Source organism: Berghia stephanieae, chromosome 4 (assembly GCF_034508935.2).
Source record: "Berghia stephanieae isolate SIO BIC M18660-M18661 chromosome 4, UCSD_Bste_1.3, whole genome shotgun sequence".
NCBI classification, from domain to species: domain Eukaryota; kingdom Metazoa; phylum Mollusca; class Gastropoda; order Nudibranchia; family Aeolidiidae; genus Berghia; species Berghia stephanieae.
Window position 1 is genome coordinate 61,017,159 of NC_088363.1, and position 23,881 is coordinate 61,041,039.

The following is a 23,881-nucleotide window of genomic DNA, read 5'->3' on the forward strand; positions in this document are numbered from 1 at the left end:
ACCCATGGGGCCAGAGTTTATCGCGGTTTCTATAGCGTGGAACTAACTGACAATAGCAATTGCTTGATACCCTTTGGATAGGACCCTAGTCTATCGCAACGTACTTTTCGCCAGATCTAATAGACCCAGCTACCCATCTACTACTGGGTGGTCGGATGGGTCGGAAAAAATCTCGACTGCACCCGGGATCGATCTTGGTCCCTTTGCGTCCCTTTATTGGGACTCCCTCTAAACTGAATACTGTATGTACAGTTTAAAAAAATAAAATAAAAGGAAGTTTACAACAGAAGTACAGAACGCAAAAGAAGGTTCGCAAGACAGTATTAGTAATATGTCAATTACATTGACTCTACTGGGATTCGAACATAAGGTTATCTACCTCTATACATCATACTGTTCCCTAATGTAACCTTTCGAATGAGCTATCTACTGATTACAACCCAGAACAGCCATTGCGTCTTTACGGCTCATCTGTGATCCACCGCGTCAATCTGGTGATATTCCAAATTGGGATTATTTTTATAAAGTCTAAGTTGATTGAAGGTTAAGAGACAAAACTCACATGCCTGTATGAAGGCCAAAGGCATCATACTCAAATTTGTGTGACCAAGTGGCTCAGGAACACGGTGTCTCGTCTTGCCACAAAAGATAGGCGATGTTAATTAAGCTTGGTTCGTGGCTGGGTGGGTGACATTGATGGTGAAAAATTCCGATTCCGACGTGATGTCTTTGGGTATGGACACTTTACACACATTACCCCACTCGACTTAGACTGTTAGTACAAAAATACGCTTGGTACTGTAACTGTATGAAATGGATTTATGGTTCCATCGGCCTGCTGGAGGAATGAATAAAACATTGTGAAACGCATTGAGCATGGTTGATCCGTGTAAATGCGCTATATATTTGTTTTGTTTTATATGTAAAGCTTCAAATTCAAATTTAAGCATCCAGATCACCCGGATATAAAAACGTTTTGGGACGACTGGTCACATTTGACTCCCAATATCTCTACAACTGTTTATCATCGCCCTGTAACCACAATCGATTTTGTGATTTTGGTCGGCGTGATAAACAGCCAGGAGTTGTATTTTGACATTAATGTAAGCTTAATATTCTTTGGCCACACGCATTGGTATCTATTAATTATTATGCGTGTTTGCTCACACTGATGTCAATAGTTGATTTATGAGACTAACAACGCTGGATATGAAAAGTATTAAAATGAAATTAAAAATTAAAAAAAAAATAATAATAAAAAAGTAAACAGGGAAATTAAAGGATGAAAATACCTAAACGTAATGAGAAGAGCAACATTTTGGAATTATACTTCTAGATTTCTAAAGACTTGAAAACATGTGTATGATATTATTTCAGATAAAGCAGAGAGAAAAATATAAGGAAAATAAATATATCCCCCAAAAATCATCATGTCTCGACTATGGATCGAATCTCAGACCTTGCCTGCTCCCGAGTTTGTCACTTCTAAATTTCTATTTATCGATGAATACCATAGTGACAAAATTACAACAAATATCTTTTACTTTTATATAGAGCGTTTCCCTGTGTAATCACAGACTCATTGCTTTAATATTCCAAAGACCAAATTGTGAGGGATTAACGATGTAGTAAAAGAATCATTAGTTTCCATAATAAAATTTTAATAATAAAATAAGAAATGAAATGACACATAAAAAATGTGTCACTGCCGAATGAGACCTCAGAATGAAAGAAATAATCAGGGTGGAGAAAGGTACAGAAAATTGGATGATGACCTATTATACTCATATTTTGTATCGATTTATCAATTCTACAAATTTAAACATGGTGATTTTAACGAAATTGGAAGTCGAGAAACGCGGGGAGAGGTGGAGATAGGGATGAGAGAGAGAGAGAGCGAGAGAGAGAGAGAGAGAGAGAGAGAGAGAGAGAGAGAGAGAGAGAGAGAGTAAATAATGCAAGAGTCTGAGACCAGAAAGGACAGCCAAAATACATGCTATTGTATTGATTATACCATGGTTAAACATACCGCCCACACACCACGACTACCACGGGTGTGGTAAGTGATGTTTATTCTGAAATTGGAGGGGTACAAATTAGTTTATAAAGTAGTGGTTGAATACAATTTTATGTTCAAAAAATGAAAATAACAGTTTCAAAAGTAAACATCAACCTAAAAGTGAAGAAGGGTTTTGAACCCAAATAGTTTCGTGTTTAGTATTTTTCTCTGTTTTTTAAACATTTTATATTCCTATTTGTACATTACTTTTTATCGTTCTATGTAAGTACAGAGCTGTCAAGGCTTGTTTTACCCACTTTCTCCTGTTTATTCTCCTGGTTCTTTATTAATAGTTCCACCTTTGCAAGGTTTTGAATTTCCAATTTGTCTCTCCTCCTACTCTGCTGCACATTTTGTTTGTTTTTTTTGTTTGTTTGTTATTTTAATTTTTGCCCTCTTTTCATTTCGATGATGACTACTGAATGTTTTCTGCCATTGCGATATACGCGTGACTACTTGTGAAGATTGAAAACAAATATTATTATCTTGATGATTACTGCCACGTAATGTCTATCGCTTACGTATACTATATTAGGTAGCATGTTGTAAAGTTATGAATAAGAAAGTGTGTTTCTTGGCAGTATAAAATAAGGAAAATGAAAGGTATGATAATCTATGTGCATAACTTTATTGTTGCAGTTGTTGTAACTGATGTTTTAACATTTTTTTTTCATCCCCGAATATATGGTGAAGAGCAGCAACAATAACAGCTTTGTAACCCGCGCTTCATTTAAACCAAGTCACATCGCTATAATTTCAATCTTGTTTAAGATGAAATGAATTTCGCGTGTAGAATATTAAGATCTATTCATTACTTCATTTATTTGTATTTATTAATTTATTCTGCCGAGGGTAAGAATAAGGATAACTAGAACAGAACAATTCTTACTTTAAAATTGTTTTTGAGGGTTTGAGCTTCACAAAGTTTATAAGGCAATTCCACAAGTCATGAAAAGTAATGAAGTCTTTTGTAACTACATTATGCCACAGGGTGCTTCAATTCCTTGTGATTTATACATCTGTATAAATAAGAAGACAAAAGAATCATATGATCAAAAAAAAAGTCAGTAATATTTATTTCCATTCATCCCAGGCTCACGCTCAGTACCTCCCTCAAGGATTCATACGAATAACGTAATGATGTTGTAACTATGATGGTATATAATATATATGGCATTGTAATGATGTGACAGAAATAACGTTGGCCCCTGGTAATGGAACCAACATAAAAGCTGTTGTTTGGTTCAGCTATGCTAAATGCCAGTCTGCTGTTTTTCGAGAGACGGATATCATTACTATTACTATTACCATACTCATCGGTACTGATCAGATTTGGATTGAGAGCCACATTACAGACACTTGAAAGCTAGAACTGACAGTGTTATTTACCGTTCATGTATACCTGCGATAAGTAGTTGAATATAAATCAATTATTGGTTATACCCAAAAGACCAGTTTTGAATAAAGTGCTTTTAGTGGATAAACACGGTGGTCATACTGTGCTCAAATTGTTTAAAGAAAAAAGCGATTCCCACCCTAGCTTGCTATATCATTTTGCCATAAAATAGGCCAAAACATGTTGTTGTTTTTTTTTCATCGTGAAGAATATAGACTTCTTACCCTTTTGTTTTTTGTCTTTTAATTGTTGTTTTGCTATATTTCAATTCCGGGCGAGTTCCCAATCGCCTTATATTCTACCCCTCAATCGATTCTGATTCCGTTATCTCTGATATATCTAACCGATTGATGATGATGATGTGGTGCGCAAGCAAATAGGTTGTGGTGATATAATCCTCTCAATTTTACCTTTTTCTATTCTTTAGTTTCTCACTCAGTCTGTCGTCTCCTGGTTCAGTTATTCCCGACAAAGGTCAAAAGTCGTATAATATTAATGTCCAATTCCCTCTGGTTTACGAGATAATTAAACTGATATTTCGTTTTACGTATGTTTTCCATTTAGTGTGCTCTTCTCTCAAAATGTATGCTAAAATTGATGCGAAAAGGGTCTGTTGGGAAAGAGTAAAGAATTCAATAAAATGTCTAATTTTGATCCATCCCTCCCCCCTCCCCTCCCTCACCTCACATCGCGGGTACAACAATTAATGACTTTTTTAGTCATAGGCCTTTTACTGCTTTATCAAATAGGGTGGATTGGCATTTTATTATTTTTATTTATTTATTTATTTATTTATTTTTTTTTTTTTTGGGACTTGCTACTGGCTGTGTGTGTCAAAATTGATTCAGTTGTTGAAATATTCGTCACTGGTTTCGTTATGGTGATTTTGAAAGCTGCACGCACCCAGCTAGAGCATCTAATTTTGTTGCGAATTTATTTTTTTAATGAGAAAGGTCTGTGTTGTATGTATGTATGTATGTATGTATGTATGTATGTATGTATGTATGTATGTATGTATGTATGGATGGATGGATGGATGGATGTATGCACGCTTCACAATATTTCCTTTATTCCTCCAGCAGGCCATATAGAACCTTATTTCCATTTCATGCAGTACTACTAGTAATGTTAGACGTCCTTTTTGTATAACAATCCTGCACTATAATCACTGCCTGTAGTCAGGTACTCATTCACACCTGACTCAAGTACAGTGGCGTTTGTAAAGTGGTTTACCCAAGTACACAACGTCAGGACAATACATTTCCATGATCACTTGTCACCCATCCGATTACTCACCATGCTTAACCATTGCTTGACTTTTTGTGATTAAGACTTGACACCAAGGCGGCAAAAAAAAAAAAAATAGACTGCGCTGAATTTACAAAATAATTTCTTTACTCGTTATGCTGAAATTCTATTGTGAAATAATCTATACAAATATTACAAGCGATCCTCGTTCAACCTCTGAAATCAGAAATATTTCTCAAGCTCGCCAGCCTTGCTCTTATTATCTTGTCAAGACTAATTCTGTCACAGCACAGCAGGGAATTCTAGGAGACTCCTCCAGGAATGATCTCCTTTCCGGGGAATTCTGTGGGCGAATGGGGATTCGGGAGGATCATCTTTCTTAATGACATCTCTGATGTTTTTCTTTCTTTTTTTTTAAACTGCATTTTCTTTTGTTTTTTTAACATTTATTTTTTTTTAAATCAAGAAATTATTGGGCGTGATCAAAGCCGAGATTCATAGCTTTCGTGAGGGAAGGTTTTATTTATTGTTAACAGAACGAATATCACTAACTTTGTTCTTTACTGATATGTATGGTGTTTTGTACTTTCTCTGATCGATATGTGTTTACTTTTAATTGTTCCTTGACGAAATGGTGTTGTGTTATTTTAAAAAAATAAATACTTTTGTTATCTAGGAACACGTTATTAGTTATAATTAAAATAAGACTTTTTCCTCTGTCATTCTGTGGAAAAAGCAAATTGAAAAATTAGGAAGCAGGCCCGTGTAAGATACACCCCACCCTTTCATTACCTTCATACACTCTTGTTCGGATATTTTTTTATTGAGGAATAATATAATTCTCGGATGTAATATTCCCATGACGCCATTGTATTATTTGAACGTAATGGATTATGGCAACATTCGTACAATGGATTAATATATATGGCTATATAGAACGCTGTTTGTTCCTGTAAAAGTTGACTCTGTACAGGCCTGAAACGGCCAGCAGCCAAACTGGCACTCAAGTGGAAGCAAACTTTGGTCAAACGCTTATCCGTGTCCCTCGGGCAGACTCAAGTCGACCCTGGACCACAATCGGCAACTGCTTCTTCGACATCATCATTCCCTTACCCGGCATCATCCCTCATCACGCTGGAAACCTCAGCGTTTTGGGGCGCCCAGAACCCCCCATCGTACCCCGTGGGGTGTCGGGATGGGTCCAAACGTGGCGACGCGTCCCCGAGCGCTTCGGAAGAAATTCGGCGTCTGCTGTCATCATTGCAGACGACGATTTCTAAGGAGGTCGGGATGCTCTCCAGGGAGGTCGGAGGTCTATTAGGCGATGTCGCAATGGGTCGAGAGAAGACACCAGAGGAAGAGGATGCGGGGCTCATTAGGAAGGTAAATTAAAGAACGGATGATGCATAAGCATTGTGAATATTAATATCGCAGGGTTGTTTTCAATAAGTTAATGAATACACACACACACACACACACACACACACACACACATATATATATATATATATATGTGTGTGTGTATGTATGTATATATATATATATATATATGTATATATATATGTGTGTGTGTGTGTATTATGTACATATATGTATATATAAATAAATATATAATAATATATATATATATATATATATATATATATATATATATATATATATATATATATACATGTATATATAAATGGATACATACATATATACATAAATATATACAATGAAATAAAGTAATTAAAGCTGATAAACAGGCCAAACGAAATAGAAAGATAAAAGCCTTAGGTTGCTTTTTTTCTAGTTGATTTTGATAGCTGCCAGACTTGTCAAGAACTCTCTCACCGTTCCCTCCATCCCCCCCCCCCCCCCCTCTTTCTTTTTTTTTTTTGCGTGCGTGCCGATCGCTCGAGGCCATAACTATAATATGACACTCCCTTTACCACAGAAGTACTGTGAAGCAGATTGAGTTTGATTTCGTGGAGATGAAAATCAATAAAGACTTATCCTTTGAGAAGAAAATAAACAAACTATCTTTCTTTCTTTTATTTTTTTTTTATTTTTTGTTTTTGTATTTCCTCTCGAAAACCCACTTGTCCATGTTATCGTAATAAACAGTAATGGTAACAAACCATGATCCATGTTCTATTATAGTATAACAGTGTTTGAGCTGATAACGTTGTGGTTTCAGAATTAGGCGCTAATAATACTCCAATCATTATGGCGAGAACTCTCATCATCATCACCATCGTCATCATCATCATCATCATCATCATCATCATCATCATCATCGTCATCATCATCATCATCATCATCATCACCATCGTCATCCATTTCTTTTTAATCTCAGTCTCAGTAAACGTTTTTCATCGCCGAACACGAGTCTTGAATACTCTTTTTTTCCCCATGACATAAGACTTTTTATTTTTCCCAGAAACATGTTTACCTATTTGTGACCAATTGTCTCAAGATTGATATTTTATGCTGAACCTCATGCTCAAAATTGAATTTAAAACATTACTTGTTGAATTTGAGTTTACATAATAAATATCTACACTAAGGAATTGGGTTCTATTTCTTTAAATATTTTTAACCCTTCCATAAAAAAGAGGCCGAAATCAAACAAACAAAGAAAATTATTAAAGGAAAACAAAGAAAATTAGCAACAGAAATTTCTTTCACAACTTAATATTATTTTATATGGTTCTTTCCGACTTTAAACCAGATTGACACTGTGTGTCACATCTATCGTTAGATTGTCCCCAATTGTGTCAAAAAGTATACCCGAGACTTGTCTTGACAGTTATATTATTCTGTTGGCAAAATACAAAGTAAAAGTTTGTTGGCCCTACCAATGATTTGTCATTTTGTAAAAACTCTAAGGCCCTGTACTCAATAATGTCCCATTTTTGTTTATGCGTCTGGAACTAATAGGAAGACTCTGGGAAATTCCACTTCTCTTTGGAGGTGGGTTATTCATAATGCATGCACACAATGATAGGCGCATAAAGCTAAGCCGTGTAAAATAGATGTTTGGAGACCACTTCCATCACTCAATGAACGTAGCTTTTATCTATTTGTCAAACGTTGGGGTTATTGACTCGCCCACCGGAATGACAGGAAGTATTGCTAACAGCTCAATATGCATGCCTCGGCCACGGACGCAAACATAGGTAGTAAGGATGCCCAATATACGTTGACAAAGGATGTTTTATTGATAGTACATTCTGTATTATAATACTGTCGCTCTCAGAAAAAAACAACGGTAAAAAAAAAACACAAACAAAAAAACAAACAAAACACGTGTATAAAAATTTTGGTCAGAGAACTCATCCTTCAGATATCGATCGGTTAAAAGTCCCAGTCCCATGTATGTTGTCGTATTCTGAAACAACAAAAGCAATCATATTTTAACAATTTTCGTCAGAGACCTCGTCCTTGAAATATCGATCGATTAAAATAGCAAGATCTTGAGAGTTTCTTTTTTTTTTTTTAATCGATCGATTTTTGAAGGACGAGTCTTCTGGGCTAAATTTTGAACATTTTTTTGCTTTAATTTTTCTGAGTACGACATATTAGTACAGACCTTCATAATATATATATATATATATATATATATATATATATATATATATATATATATATATATATATATATATATAAAGGAAAGAAAAGAAAAAAAAATAATAAAAGAAAAAGACAACCTTCACAGAAAGTTGGAAATTGTCAGTTTTCATCTGCTAGCTTGTAAGCAAACGCTCCACTATCTGAATGTATATTTGAATTTGAGCAGCTAAACTATGTCGGATCGTATAGAAGGGAGGGCACACAATTCAAGAAAAATGTGTTTGCAACAGTGGCATAGAAGACATTCCATTACGATTTACGCCTTTTAGTAAAAAATAAATGTCGGTCCGTGACTCTAAACCTAAATAAAGATCTCTGGTGACTACTATTTTCATTAAGAAATCGACCGTTAACCGAACAATCATTATTATCATACCTCTCTATGTGTACAGTGGTATTTTTTCGGCCTGGTATTCTAAACAAACAAACATGCAGACAAAACAAAAACAAATTGAAGTGGGTCGGTATCGATTTAGAATGAGACTACCCTGTGATGGAATTTAGAGATGCTGCCCTGGCAGTGCAAGACATGCCTGCAGATGGCATGTTGTTGTCTGGCTTTGGTTTTACTTTATTGTTTGTTTGATTGGGTTTGTTTTTTTGCTGTTTTGTGTTTTTTTTTTTTTTCTGCTTTTTCCCCGCCTTTTTTTTCTTTTTCGTCCGATTGGCTAGCGTATTTTGGTGAATGAAGTTTGAAGTGTTCGAATTGAAGTTATTGTAATATTTAAGTCCCCCAACCCCCCCCCCCCCCCCCACCCTTCTAGTTGTCTAGTTTTATCTTAATAAGTTTGAAAATCACCCGGATTTAAAATTACGAGATGGCTTTTTAGAGGATGATTATTGTAATCTTTAAATGAGATGGAGGGAGGCATCGAGAGAGAGAGAGAGAGAGAGAGAGAGAGAGAGAGAGAGAGAGAGAGAGAGAGAGAGAGAGAGAGAGAGAGAGAGAGGGGGGGGGAGTAGGAGTGAGAATTGAATTGTACTATTCTCCCTGTACGTGCGACCACCACAGCTGCCCGCCCACATTATCTTCTTACTGTGAGGTTTACGGTAATACGATTCTAGGAATTCTTTGATGTCAGCTTGGTATCAGTATTATTCCTAAGCTTTCTTCGACATTCATAACTCACCACGCGATTGGAAATAGCACACAGGAATTATATAGAACGTGATTAAACAAAGGATAAGCTTGTTTTAGCACGGCACAGCGTTAATACCCCCTTTTATAAAGGCAAATTCCGTAAGGAACTGCGAGTAATGATGATCATCATCTTTTTATATATGCAGATTAATATTGTGATTGTCTCGGTTTGTCGACTGAGAACGGCGACCAGAATAATAAATGATTAATTCAACTATCAAGCTGAAATCACAAATATAATTTTCAAATAAAAGTGAGCTCAATTTAAGATCTTTTTTTTTTTTTGGGGGGGGGGGGGGGGTGGGGGGGGGGGGGGGGGGGGGGGGAGGTGTTTGTTTTTTGTTTGTTTGTGTGCAAAAATGTCACCGCTGAATGGACATCTTTTCAGAGTTCGGAGGTGCCGGATTCAAGTCCCACCTGCAGTCTTGTCCAACAGCGGTGCTTCTCTGCGACTGACTTCTGGGATAAGATGTCTGTCATCTCTCCTGTAACGCACCCTAACTACAAATACCACCCCCCCCCCCCTCCCCCCCTGGTGAATTTATGTTAAACAATCTATTTTACTTTACTTATGCGGGTTGTTCACAAGGGGGTAGAAATGAAAACAGCCTATATATCCAAAATTTGTCAAACCTGTGGCAATAAGTTTCTCTATGTGATCGATAAGCATCATGTGGCGCTCGTTTATAAGGTTAGTCTTCTGGTTCTGGGTAGTGAAAAACACATTAAGCTCGTTATTCGGCAACTAATTTTGTGGGTGATCAAGAGAATTTAGTCCACGCCACGCAAAATTCCCTGGCAATACGGTGATTAGTTATTTGGCAATTGAGCGAGCGCCATTTTCCTCATTACGGCGATTCATCAATAATCGGGAAAAGGTTCGAGGAAATCGGGGACGCATTAAACCAATTTTGTGACATCCACAATGCACTCTATAGCTAGATTTCTTTACATAAACACACACACACACACACACACACACACACACACACACACAAAAGAAATAACCAAAACAAAAAAAAAAATACCCAGGAAAGAAAGAAACATAAAATCACTCGTTTTTATTGAAAATATGCCCTCAGAAAAATATGTCTAAGTCTAATAAAAGGTGTGTCTACTTCACAAATCCTGGCCCATACAGTACCTGTCGGTCCAGGCATGCTGTTTTTAAAAAAATTTTAATTGTTTTTTTTTTATGTATTGTTCTTTCTCTTTTTTTTTCTGTCAGTTTAATACACACCTTTTCAGATTTTTTTTTCACCTACAAGTTGACGCTAGACGGTAAATAAAGTATCTAATGCTTCATCATTCATTGACAACTGTAATTTATTTTCTCTGAATTTTAGCAACCTGTCCAGACCACACAGATTATCCAGTTAGATTCCTGTCATCTTAATACAAATTGTCTGACATTTTAAAAAAATAAAAGTGTTTTATCTGACAAGCACCATATAATATTAATAATCGATAACTGGGCAAAATAAATGTGTCGAACATTTAAATTTTAACACAGCTTGTTCTCCTGTGCTTACTGTTGTTCCCTCAAATAGCTTCCTCATATTCGAACACGTAACCCCCCCCCCCCCCCCTCCACACACACACACACACACACACACACACACTCACACACACACACAGATCGGTAAAAACAAAAACAAAACAAAAAGAAAGAAGCAAATCAAGAATCTGACGGAATGGTTGTGTAGTGCATATCTTTATCGTGGATTCTCGTTATCGGAATGTTTTTCAATAAATATCTTTTATATGGAGTTGTTTGATGGGTAACTCGAAATCCGTATATGTTTATCGCTCCTTACAGGTGGACAATGTGAAGTATGTGGACAGGTTCACCAATCAAAAGCCGACGGGCACACTCTACTTGACTACGACACATCTCATCTTTGTTGACGCGGAGGGAAAACGGGAGACATGGGTGAGTTATCTATATGTCTAACTATCTATCATCTATCCATCTATCTACTCGTCATCTATGTCTTTGACGAACTGTTAAAAAAAAAAAACAAAAAAACATTGCCTTGGAGACGTCACAAGCTATCTACTAGTACGATTAATTATGATCAGAGTATCCTGTCGAACTTTGAGCCGTACCCTGAAAACTTTGAAGCTTTTAATATTTAGGCCAGAAAACTCGTCATTAAAATATCGATCGATTAAATTGACCCTAATCTTTAAAAATACAGGAAAAAAAACCCAAACCCAAATAAAAATATTTCAAACCTGGATGTCTATCTAAATCCCAGGTTTGTGAGTTTGTTTTTATTTTATTTATTTATTTATTTATTTATTTATTTATTTATTTATTTATTTATTTATTTATTTATTCGAAAGATAAGAATTTTAAAAAGTCGGAAATGTTTTTTAAAAAATGTGTTCTCAGAGTACTGCAGTACATACTGTATTTATTGTTATTATTATTTTTTAAAAAAATGAAATAGCATATGTTGTCCTCTATGTAAAGTTTCTTGTTACGTCTTATCTTGTGTCTCTCTCCTTTAAATATAAATAATTAAAGAATTCATTTGTGTTCAATTCTTTTTCCTCACGTTGCTCATGGTTATTTTAGAGAAAGTTGTGACCCGCTTTCGTCTTGCATAACCCACGTCTGTTTGTTTAATTTGCCGCTCGCCTGATTGCAAACTGCTGTAGTAGTACTGGAAACAAATATGATTAAGGCACCGTTTTCAATCTCAGCGCAAAGACTGTGCATGCCATGCTGGTGTTTGAATGCACGTCTTATTGAGTTTATCTCCAAAGAAAATACAATTGCAATGATGTATTGTGCCGAAAGATTTGATTAGGTCCACTCGTCAGTCTGTCGGAATTTGAATTATACAAACACACACACACACACACACACACACACACACACACACACATATATTCTCTCTCTCTCTCTCTCTCTCTCTCTCTCTCTCTCTCTCTTCTCTATCTCTCTCTCTCTCTCTCTCTCTCTTTTTTTCTTCTCTCTTCGTCTTGGATATTTGTCTTACAGTCCTATAACATTAAGATATCTTTATGCCACCATTTTTTGGGCGCCATCTGAAACCAAAATCACCATATTATGCTCTGCAGCTTGCTTTCGAGCCTCAATTTACACTGAATTGAATTTTTTTTTTTTAAATCGGGGGCAAGATTATCAACCCTCAAGTGTCTAAGAAACCATTCCGCTTCCCCATATGATAATACATGTACCTTTCATGATTCAAAATATGAGGTTTACATGTTGTGCAAAATGTTTTAACCGTTATACCCCCCCCCCCCCCTCTCCGTCTTAATTGTTGTCCTCTTGACTCGAGGATAACTCATACAAAGTAGGGGAAAATATCTAAACAGAATGAAACAGAATAATAAGATAGATGGGTAGGAGAATTGAACTTGCACGATAGGTACTCTTTTACAATATGCATTTTACACCTATTTTTAAAGACTTCAATATGAGGAATCGTCATGCTGATCCCCGCTTCCCCCGGCGACCCTAACACACCTAACACCCATTGCATTTCCTACAACGTTTAAATCACACACACTCAGAGAGACCAGAAACCCCTGGGATCGATACCACATGATGGGCAAAGATCGATTCTGCAGTCACTCCTTGTCAGACTTTTGGCTCCCGTCTCTAATATCCCATTCTGTCTTATTTATCGCTTCATTTCCATTTATACGATTTCTTTCCCTCCTGTTTTGGTGAAAGTTGCCACTTTCTATTTCTTGCTAAATTGCATTTAATGGGTCAAGTAGAAACACAATATGTATTACGCAATATGTGGCAGATGTGGTGTCCACATTTGGAAGAGATTTTAAGCCCGTTCAGTCTGTGAATATGGCTCATGAAATGCTTGTTAGATTAACTAGTCCTTTAGAGCCGTTATTAGGCGCATGGAGCGTGAAACGAACAACAATTGCCTGCTACCTTTTAGGGAGGATGCTAGTCTATCGCAAAAGAACTTTCGACAAGATCTAACGGACTCAGCTACCCAATCACTGCTGGATGGACAGAGGGTGGTCTAAAAAAAAAAAAAACTCAGCTACATCCGACATCGATCTTTGTCTTTTTTCATGTAAAGCGAGCGCTCTACGAATTGAGCTATCCAAGCGTGGTTGATATTATTATTATTATTATTATTATCATCATCATCATCATCATCATCATCATCATCATCATCATCGTTAATTTGATAGAAAGTCGAAAAAGGATCACAATGGGAAAGGATCACAAAGCAAATAGCCCCTTCTGTTATTTGCTTTGTTTAATGTACAATAAATAGGATGTATATTAATGACACGCTTCAGGATATTTTGGAACTGGTTGGATGTTGCGTGATATTTTGACTCAAATCGAAATCATTAATGCAGTACCTTTGATCCTTGTATCAAAGAGCATTGCAATTATAATGCGTAATATCATGGAAGATAAAGGCTAAGCCTATACAGCTTTGTATTTTATTATCATGATTTCATAGAGAAAAAAATAATGACGTAGAATGATTGGGCATGGCTGTTATCATGGGAAAATGATCAAAATTGTGTTTCATCAATCAATGGAGTTTGATGCTAATTGGAGAGAAGAAGAAGGGAGAAAAGATTTGTGGGAATAGGAGAAAGGTTGGTGGGGGGGGGGGGGGGTAAGACTCCAACGAGGTTCCAATCTGAACAGGATTTTTGTTTGGCCAGGAATTGGAAGCCCCTTTTAACCAAATATACTAATATACTATACAAAAATAACAATTTTCACGCTTTAAAATAGCGCGGAAAGACATTATTATTTTTCAAATGATTTGGTTTTGGAAGTGCATCACCTCTCAATAAGATTCGTTAATGAAGTTTATGGTGCTGCACTGTTCTTTATATATGTATGGAATTATTTTAGAGATACGTTGACAATCTTCCCAACCTTTTGCTGAAACCAATGTGGATTATTTTCAATCGATATCATGATGAAAAGTAACTGAAATCCAAATCATCAAGTTTCCTGTTTGAAGACAAAACAATATTCATTGTGAGATTTAATGACAATTGCTTTTCGCGATCAATTTTGTGGAATATTTACTGAAATGTTAAATATACTGTTGACGAATGCAACATTGATCAAACAGATATTATCTAATGGCTGATTCGTACATCAGAAGAAGAATAGAATGGGTGTGATCTACAACGTTTTGTTGTGAATCTAGATCAAGACTCAATTGAGCGGATCCGTTCCAGAGCCCATTGGATTGAGTTTAAACCTGACTTTTTGTTCTTCGTTCGAGCAATGGGCGCCCTTTTTGGTTTAAATCCAATCATTCAATATGTTTTTTTTCTTTGACAGTTTCATTTTTTCTTTGACAGTTTCATATATTATATTTGATATCTAATCGTCTCTTCATCCTTATGTCGGGGCTATTTGAGACTTTATATTATATGTAAGTATACCTTCAGAACATATGGAGCCTGAGTGTATCCCTGTTTCCTTAGCGTGAAACGGACAACAGAAATTGTTTTTACCTTTTGAATAGGACGTTAGACTTGCAAATTACTTTCCGATAATCAAACAGACCCAGCTTCCCAATCACCTGGGATCGATCGTTGTCCCTTTGCGTATGAAGCGAGCGCTCTACCAACTGAGTTATTAGGACCCCCCACTTTTAATTATACATACTAACAAAACGACACCTAGAAAATGGTTCGGCGGTTTTCAACACCCAATAAATTGAACGCCTCGAGCTTAGCAATAGAGACAATAGAGAATGCAGACCGCGACGGATTTTGTTACATTTTGTGTGTTTTGTTTATATTCTTTTATGTTTCTGGGAAGTTTTTATATTCCATTCTGTTCTTAGCATTAATCTTTATTATTATTGTTTATTGAAAAAGTGCTTTTTGTACATAAGGATGGGTTGCTAGCGCCTGGACTTTACCTTTCTTGGCCCCTGGTAGCATCTTGCTTACCTTTATTTGCGTAACATTTTAATTCCATTGATCGATAAGGTCACATAAACAATGAGTTGTGGAATCTTTGACTTCTTTTGAAATTGGTAAACAAGAGAAGAATGCAATCAATCGGTCTGCTAGTAATTTCACTGTGCCGAGGTGAATCAGTCATCGCATGCACCATTGATCCGGTACATCTATTTTTGTACCCGTGTTTTTCAATGGAATAAATGAAGCATGAAACACATATTGCATTGCATACTATAACTCTCTCGCTTTCACCCCCCCCCCCCCCCCCTCCCCCACTCACACACACAAAAATACGTGTACGCAAATGCATACAAAATACACCACAAACACTCGCATACACATGCACTTCCCATTATAGAACATATATATATATATATATATATATATATATATATATATATATATATATATATATATATATATATAATGTAAGTGCATGTGTATATATATTATATTATAATATATATATATATATATATATATATATATATATATGTGTGTGTGTGTATGTGTGTGTGTGTGTCTTTATACACGTGCATAAATATTTTTTTTAAAACAGACAAATAAACAAACAGCAACAGAGACACTCACACAGAATGAAGGCAACCGCCACCTGTAATGACATTGTCTCACTCTGCTAGCCCTGATTCAGTAGATGATCACTTTCGTCACTACCTCCTTTTTTAATTGGTTTTATTTTTTTGTTTGTTGTTTTTGTTTGTTTGTTTTTTTTTTTTTGGTTTGTTTTTTGTTTTGTTTTTTTTTTTTGTTGTGTTTTTCGGATTTTTTGTTTGTTTGTTTGTTAAGATTTAAAAAAAAACAACAACAAAAAAAAACCTTCATTTGTTAGGGGTACCGGTTAAGGTGCCTCTGACAATGTTGATGCCGCTAATTGTGATTATTATACACCATAAGTGTCTCTTAGTCGCAATATCTTCTTCTTCTTCTTCTTCTTCTTCTTCTTCTTCTTCTTTCTTCTTCTTCTTCTTCTTCTTCTTCTTCTTTCTTCTTTCTTCTTCTTCTTCTTCTTCTTCTTCTTCTTCTTCTCTTCTTCTCTCTCTCTCTCTCTTCTTCTTCAATCATCATCTCATATTCGTTGCATATCCTCTATTTCTGATTTTCAATCAATCTAGTCGTATTCGTTTTGTCCTGTCGCGTTGGCTTGTTTGATTGTGCATCAATACTAGTATTGTCACTGCAGCGTTCTTAGGTGATTACACGTGCGATAAAGAAATTAGAATACTATATAGGTAGTGATGATGGTAGGAGAGAGAGAGAGAGAGAGAGAGAGAGAGAGAGAGAGAGAGAGAGAGAGAGAGAGAGAGAGAGAGAGAGACTCTGTGTACGTGTTTATGTTTACTTTTTTATTTTGTTTTTGTTTGTTTGTGCGCGTAGTGTCTGTTTGCATAGTGTGTGGGTGGTATATGCTATTGTCATGACACATTTTGGCAGAGGTTTTAGATAGGGGAAGGAGAGGGGTAAAAAGAATGAATGGTTGGGATGTCATAATTAGACGTTTTGGGTGTAGAAACGATTGTCAAACGATATATGGACTTGTTTATGCTGGAATGGTGGAATGCAGCAAGCGAACGTCAATAAATGTAGATTACAATAATTATAAGCATATGGTTAAACAGTATCGATAACATTTCATGCTGTCTTGTATTGAAGTCGATGGTAGATGTCAATGAGGACGATAGTAGCAACAATGGCAGCATGGCAATAGGAACATCAGAAGCAGAAACAGCAGCAGCAGTAGCAACAACAACAACAACAATAGTAGCAGCAACAATAAAATTTCGACGATGGCAAGTTGACAACGAGATGACAACGATAAAGAAGATGGGCCGGGGTTGGGGAGTCATGCTGACTTATGCAAATGCTTGCTTGGGCAGATGTATGTGTTACTATATTTTTTCTCTTCCCCTGTTGATTTGATCCCCAGTCGATACAGTCTGATTTCTGGGATGTTTTTTCTCTTTTCCTTGCATTTTTCTCTGTGCTTTATCCGGTACAGTTTCAAACACACTTTTTCAGATGTTTTGATGTTTTATCTCTCATCGATGTCTGCTCTTTTATCTGTCACTTTCACTTTGTTTAGAACAGAGGAGAAAGCATGGCATTCAGCATTTTTGTGGTTTTTGGCCCACTCCGTATTTCATCACTTCTTGGTAAGTTTCAGAAAAGGTCGATCGAATTTTGCTGGATCCACAATACTGCCGTACTCTGGAAAAACCCATATTTAAAAATATGTCCAGAAAACTCGTCCTTCAAATATCGATCGATTTAAATGACCCTCATCTCGGCAAAAGCTCTCAACCCTGGAACTTCGCGAAGGACTTGTTTTCTGGCTAAATTTTCAAATATGGGGTTTTTCCAGACTACGGCAGTATTGTGGATCCAGCAAAATTGGATCGACCTTTTATGAAACTTACCAAGAAGTGATGGAATACTGAGTGGGCCAAAAACCACCAAAATAGCCTGGGATATGGTGGGTGTGGGGAGCGGGGGGGGGGTGCTAATTTATTTCCCGTCCAGACAGGAAAAGAAGCTTTTTTTTTCTTAGACAGATCCGGAGCAATTAGATGGAACGTATCTGGCTTGCAATTTGCAAAGTCCCAGAATTTATCGAACGGAGTCATTTTACAGAGATGTATTGGAATTTGTAGTTTTCCCAATTAATAACTTCACATCGGAGACGGTGTTTGTTACAGGCAGAGCGTACTTACGACTATCCGAATAAGGTATGACGTAAAACAGAGTTGCCAATTCCCGTTTATCCCCGGAATACCCCCCTCCCTTTTACATTCAAATAGTTTGCAAGTCTGATAACTGAACGCGAACGAACGCAATTATAGGCTTGAGTTAACATTGCTGTAATGGACAATATTTTGCATTGGTTTGAGAGTTTTTCCGATACAACATGTTTTTGAACCCATTGCAATTTGGGGTATCAGACCTGTAAATAGGGACACGTCGGCACAAGATTAAGTGAATCCTGACATGACAAGGTTTCTGAAATCCTGTTTTTTTTTCTAAAAAAAAAATATTTTGGGATGAGTAAGTGATGTTTACACATGTGAAATGACCAAAAGATAATCTTTAAGTGTATTCATTGCTTATTTCTGATGGGTTTCATTATAAAGAATTGCAGTTCTCTTATGATTTTAATGAAGCCGATTCGAATAAAAAAAAATATTGTACTCTTGGCTTAATGAGAAAAATAAATCAGGATTTGTTTAAAGAAATTTTAAAATCTTGATTTTTTAAAAAAAATGTCCCAATTTGTTCAACTAGCAATGCGGGCTGGCAGCTCAGCGTGAATTCACGATAATCAGAAACAAGTTTTTATTCGTTGAAACCGCGTGCCTTGTTAGGCTGAATGTATTCTTTCCGGTTCCCGCTTCCTTTCTTTAGAATTCAGATCAAGAGATTTACATTAAACCATGATTAAACATGGCCAAACGATACCGTTCGTTCATAAATGAGATACATAAGAAAGCGTTAACTTCGTTTTAAACCTCATTTGCTGGCCACAGCCGATTGTGAGCGCGAGCGATGATAGTAATAATAATAAACGGAAATGGAAATTTGTCGGTGCGGAAATGATAAAATTATTCCGTTCTTGTTCCACGACAGATTTCGAATTTGGGGGGATTTGTGTGTGTGTGTGTGTGTGTGTGTGTGTGTGTGTGTGTGTGAGTGTGGGTGTGTGTGTGTGTGTGTGTGAGTGGTTGGTATGTGAAAGAGCGGGGGGGGGGGGGGGGGGGGGCGGTATTTGTAAGATCGTTTGCTATGGAGGTGTGATTTTGGGATGAGGGGCTTTTGGCAAATTGGGACGATAGACGTGTATGAATTGATCGATGGATTAGTAGGGCTATCTTTGTGGGAGTCTTGTTTTGATAAGGTGGTGCTGGTCTTAATGCTGGTGAGCCATCTCATTACGAACACTGTATTGAAAGTCTGTTGTAATGGATGTATTTGGTGATATTGTTTAAATAGGACATTGTTTTGGTAGAATTTGTGGAAAGAATTGATTGAAACGGTGGTGATAGTGGTCTTAATGAGACATCCCTCGGGGTCTATATTATGGTGATGATGAGAATTTTGAGGTGATGTTGATGATGATGAGGATGATGATAATGTTCGTTTCAAAGTTTAGGACTCTTTTTTTAAAAATCCATCCAGTTCAATATAACTACGTTCTGTCCCCGCCCTGTATAATTGTCATTATCATCATCATCATCATCATCATCATCATCATCATCATCATCATCATCATCATTATTATTATTATTATTATTATTATTATTATTATTATTATTATTGCGCGTAGCCGCGCGCGCGTATGTTTATGTTTTTGTTATCATCAATTAAGCCTTTGCTTTAATATATATTAGGAGAGATATCTATATTCAAATATTCTTGTCCAAGTAAGTATCCGGTGCATTACATTGAGTGTGTTTGTTTCCTTTTCATCTTTCACCTACAAAATAAACGATCACCGTCATCATCATTATCATCTTTGCCATCATTAAGTTTGGTCGGCTCGGCGGTATTAAATGATAATGCAATATTTATATGTGTAATTCATGAAACAATTCCACCAGTCGCTCTGCTCTTCCAATTTTTCTTATATCGACATTAATTGATTTACTCAGACCGAATTAGATTTCTGTTCCATTCCAATTACATTACGGCGACCAATTTCCAACTTATTTCAACACCCCCCCCCCCCCAACACACACACGCATACACATTTTGTATTACAATTTACCTAATAATGATATTATATTGATTTTCGACGCCCATTCTTCGCCAATTAATGTGCCAGTGTTTTATGGAGATAATTGTGTAATGTGTTTGGAAGATAGGGACAGATGATAATGGTCTAGAGGAGATAAGGTCTTGGAGATATAGAGAGACGGACACGATCAGAAGGATACAACTAACAAGATTTAGTATATGTGTGTGCGTGTGTGTGTGTGTGTGTGTGTGTGTGTGTGTGTGTGATTGGTGACGTTTGAATTGGGACAATGTTGGGGTAGATTTGATGACAGTATTGGTAATAACTGTGGTGATGTAGCCTATTCATTATTAGTCCTCCTGAGATCACGTAGGTGAAAGTGGATTTCTTATTTCTTTATTTATTTTTTATTTTTATTTTTTTTTGTTTGTTTGTTTTTGTTTTTTTGTTTTTTTTATTTGTCTTTATTTTGGTTTGTTTTATATGTTTTTATTGGGGGGGGGGGGGTTGTTTGTTTTTATCTATTTATTTTTTGTTTGTTTGTGTAAATGTTTTTCTTCTCTGTTTTTTTTTCTCCAAAAGTAATTTTAGAGGGTCAGACATAATATAGAAAAAACATATGACATCTCAATTCGGGTTTTAAAAAGTCAAAGGCCATAACATTACGTCAACAAACAGTTACATTGTTATGAGCATCCTCTGAGTGCAAGCAATATCATGTACCCGGAAATTTTGAAGTATTATGTTTTCGTGGCGACTTTTTCGTTGCCACCGACCGTGCCATGTATCGTACATGAAAATTTCATTTTTACTGTTGAGCATTGACTCCGTTTATTTGAATAGTCGGTTGCCTGCATCGTAAAGTGTTTTTTGGGGTTTTTTTGTGTTTTTGTTGTTGTTTTTTTTTTAGTTTGATTTGTTGTTTGTTTGTTTGTTTTTGTTTTTGTTTTTGTTTTATTTTTGGTTTTTTTAATTTTTATTTTTGATGTAAAAATTTTAATCAATTTTTATAAATAAAGATTGTTTTTCTATCAATCAAAAACATTTACTGCATGTCGGATGGACTGAGGATTTTGCCTGTTTCATTGTATATTATGATCCTTTTATATGTTGAACAGTTTACTGAGTACGATTCTAATTAGACAATGATTGCTTTTTTTAAAAAAAATATTCTTTCGTGGGAACGATACGACCTTCGACATTTAGAATCACCAGGATTATATGCCATTTTGGAAATTTGTACTTCAAAGGTTCATGTCTTCACATATTATTTGATACACAAAGAATATAATATATAACATTGTGTATGTGTGTATGTGTTTAACTACAAATTCGATTTAAGTTCTAACTCATCTAATAATGTTTTATTGCTCAACTCAATTTTTTAAAATTCACATTTGACCTCCTGATGCAAGTTCGTAGCTTCTCTTATAAACAGAATATGGGAATAATTAGAAAATTGCGGAAATCAAAAGTAGGAGAAGGGATCAGGGTGACCAATTTAGCTTTTTTAATGCCAAATTCCAAATACTTGCATTTTTTAAAAGCTATTCGGAATGGAAATAAGTGCATTGTCATGTTGGTTTTGTTGTTGAATTTATTTTTTTAGAATTAATTTTTCAAATCGCCGTTTCACCGATATGATTAACAAATTTGCATAAATTTTACAATTAAAAAAAAAAGGCAAATTTTCACCCGTTTACTGGCAAGACGAGTCAGCCATCAATACTTGCCAGTCAGCCGAAGCAATCGGTCCCACATTTTGGGAGTATTTATCACAATATTTTGACACATCGATGACGGGAATGCATTACGCCACCTGACAGCGCCATGCACTTTTTTTTTTCAATCGCCTGTGTTAAAAGTATTTGTGAGTGTGGCTCAGGACCTGTTGGGTTTGATTGTATCGGGTAACAGGCAAGCACTTAAGATAGCAATGGTCAGTACCCCCCCCCCTTTTTTTTTCTCTCCTGATCACCTTGGTAAGAATTTGTTGTAAATCATGGCGTCGAGGACATAAACTATACCTTCCTATTCACATGCCATCAAGAGAAATGGATCCAATAAGATATGCATGATTATTTCTTGTCAGTTCGATTTTTAAAAAGAAATGTTAAACTGGCTTGCAAGTTTCCATATTAATGTCCATATTTTCTTACTAGACAATATGTCTTTCATAACCACATCGATCTATTGAATTTTACTGGTTAGATTATTCTACATAGCCCGCCTACTTTGCTCTATGTCATTTTGTAAGTATAATGGCAAGGGGGGGGGGGGGTATTATGCAAACATATGTCAATAAATGCTTTAGAATAAATATCAAATTTAAACTTAGTAAAAAGTTATTTTGTATGATACAAAATACAAGTTGCCTTCGAAGAGACATGAAAGGTAGATTGATGGTTTAGAGTAAAGAATGGTTGGGCGTATTAAAGAGGAAAGACAAAGTGAAAGAATGATGTAGGTTGAGAGATTTAAAATAACGGAGGTCGGTAGAATTGATAGACGAATTTGGAAAATAAAGGAAGAAGGACTGGGAGAAGGTTGAGGAGAAAAAGTGACTTAGGAATATATATATATATATATATATATATATATATATATATATATATATATATATATATATATATATATATATATGAGTGTTGGTGGGTACTTGTAGGTACGAAAATGCTTGACAATGTGCAGACACTCTAACAAATTCAAGCTCAAAACGCAAAAGGCCAAATAACCCTCTCCCCCCCTCCCCTTTCCCCCCTCCCCCCCCCCTTCCCCCCACCCGACCCCATTATACCCCCTCCCCCCCTCTCTCCCCCCCCCCCCCCCCCCCCCGCGCCTCCCCCCCTTCCGCCGCAACCACATTCCACTACAATATCACACACACATGTACACACAACACACCTACACGCATACACACACATACACACACACACACACACACTCATAATATAAACATGAGAGCACATCACAATACACATCAACACTAATCACCAATACACAACGAAACAACTTTAGTTTGGAGTAAGAACTTTTTACGGACATTACAATGGATTACGCCGACTGAAGAAGTGTAAAAAACACAGAAACGAGTCGTCTCGGCCAATAAAATGTGAGTGAAAATTTGCATTATTATATATATATATATATATATATATATATATATATATATATATAATATATAATACAAATTGTCACTCACGTTTTTTGTGGCCGATCGTATGGAGTAAGAATTTTATCTTCGGACATTATTAAGGATTACGCCGACTGAGGACGTGGAATAAGCCGCGAAGAAACGAACGTCTCGGCCACAAAAATATGTGAGTGACAATTTGTATTCTATATTAGCTCTAACCATCATTATCGAGCACTTTCGTACCTACGAGTACCAACCAACACTCATATATATATAGTAGAGAGAGAGATAGATAGAATAGATAGATAGATATAGATAGATAGAGATAGATAGATAGATAGATAGATAGAGATAGATAGATAGATAGATAGATAGATGATAGATAGATAGATAGATAGATAGATAGATAGATAGATAGATAGATAGATAGATAGATAGATAGATAGATAGATAGATAGATAGATAGATAGATAGATAGATAGATAGATAGATAGATAGATAGATAGATAGATAGATAGATAGATAGATAGATAGATAGATAGATAGATAGATAGATAGATAGATAGATAGAT

At 36.0% G+C, this 23,881-nt stretch overlaps 1 protein-coding gene across 3 annotated transcripts in view; it reads left to right on the forward strand.

Annotated features, from left to right (window-relative positions):
* The window catches only part of LOC144970953 (phosphatidylinositol-3,5-bisphosphate 3-phosphatase MTMR8-like), a 99,353-nt gene that overhangs the window by 40,143 nt on the left and 35,329 nt on the right, over nt 1-23,881 (forward strand). For 2 of the 3 annotated variants that reach the window (XM_078911165.1, XM_078911164.1), the window contains exon 2: nt 11,282-11,395. In XM_078911165.1, coding sequence (XP_078767291.1) covers nt 11,282-11,395 — 114 coding nt within the window. Of the gene's footprint in view, nt 1-5,666; nt 6,087-11,281; nt 11,396-23,881 lie in introns of those variants that run through there. The other variant, XM_078911166.1, reaches the window with a different exon arrangement.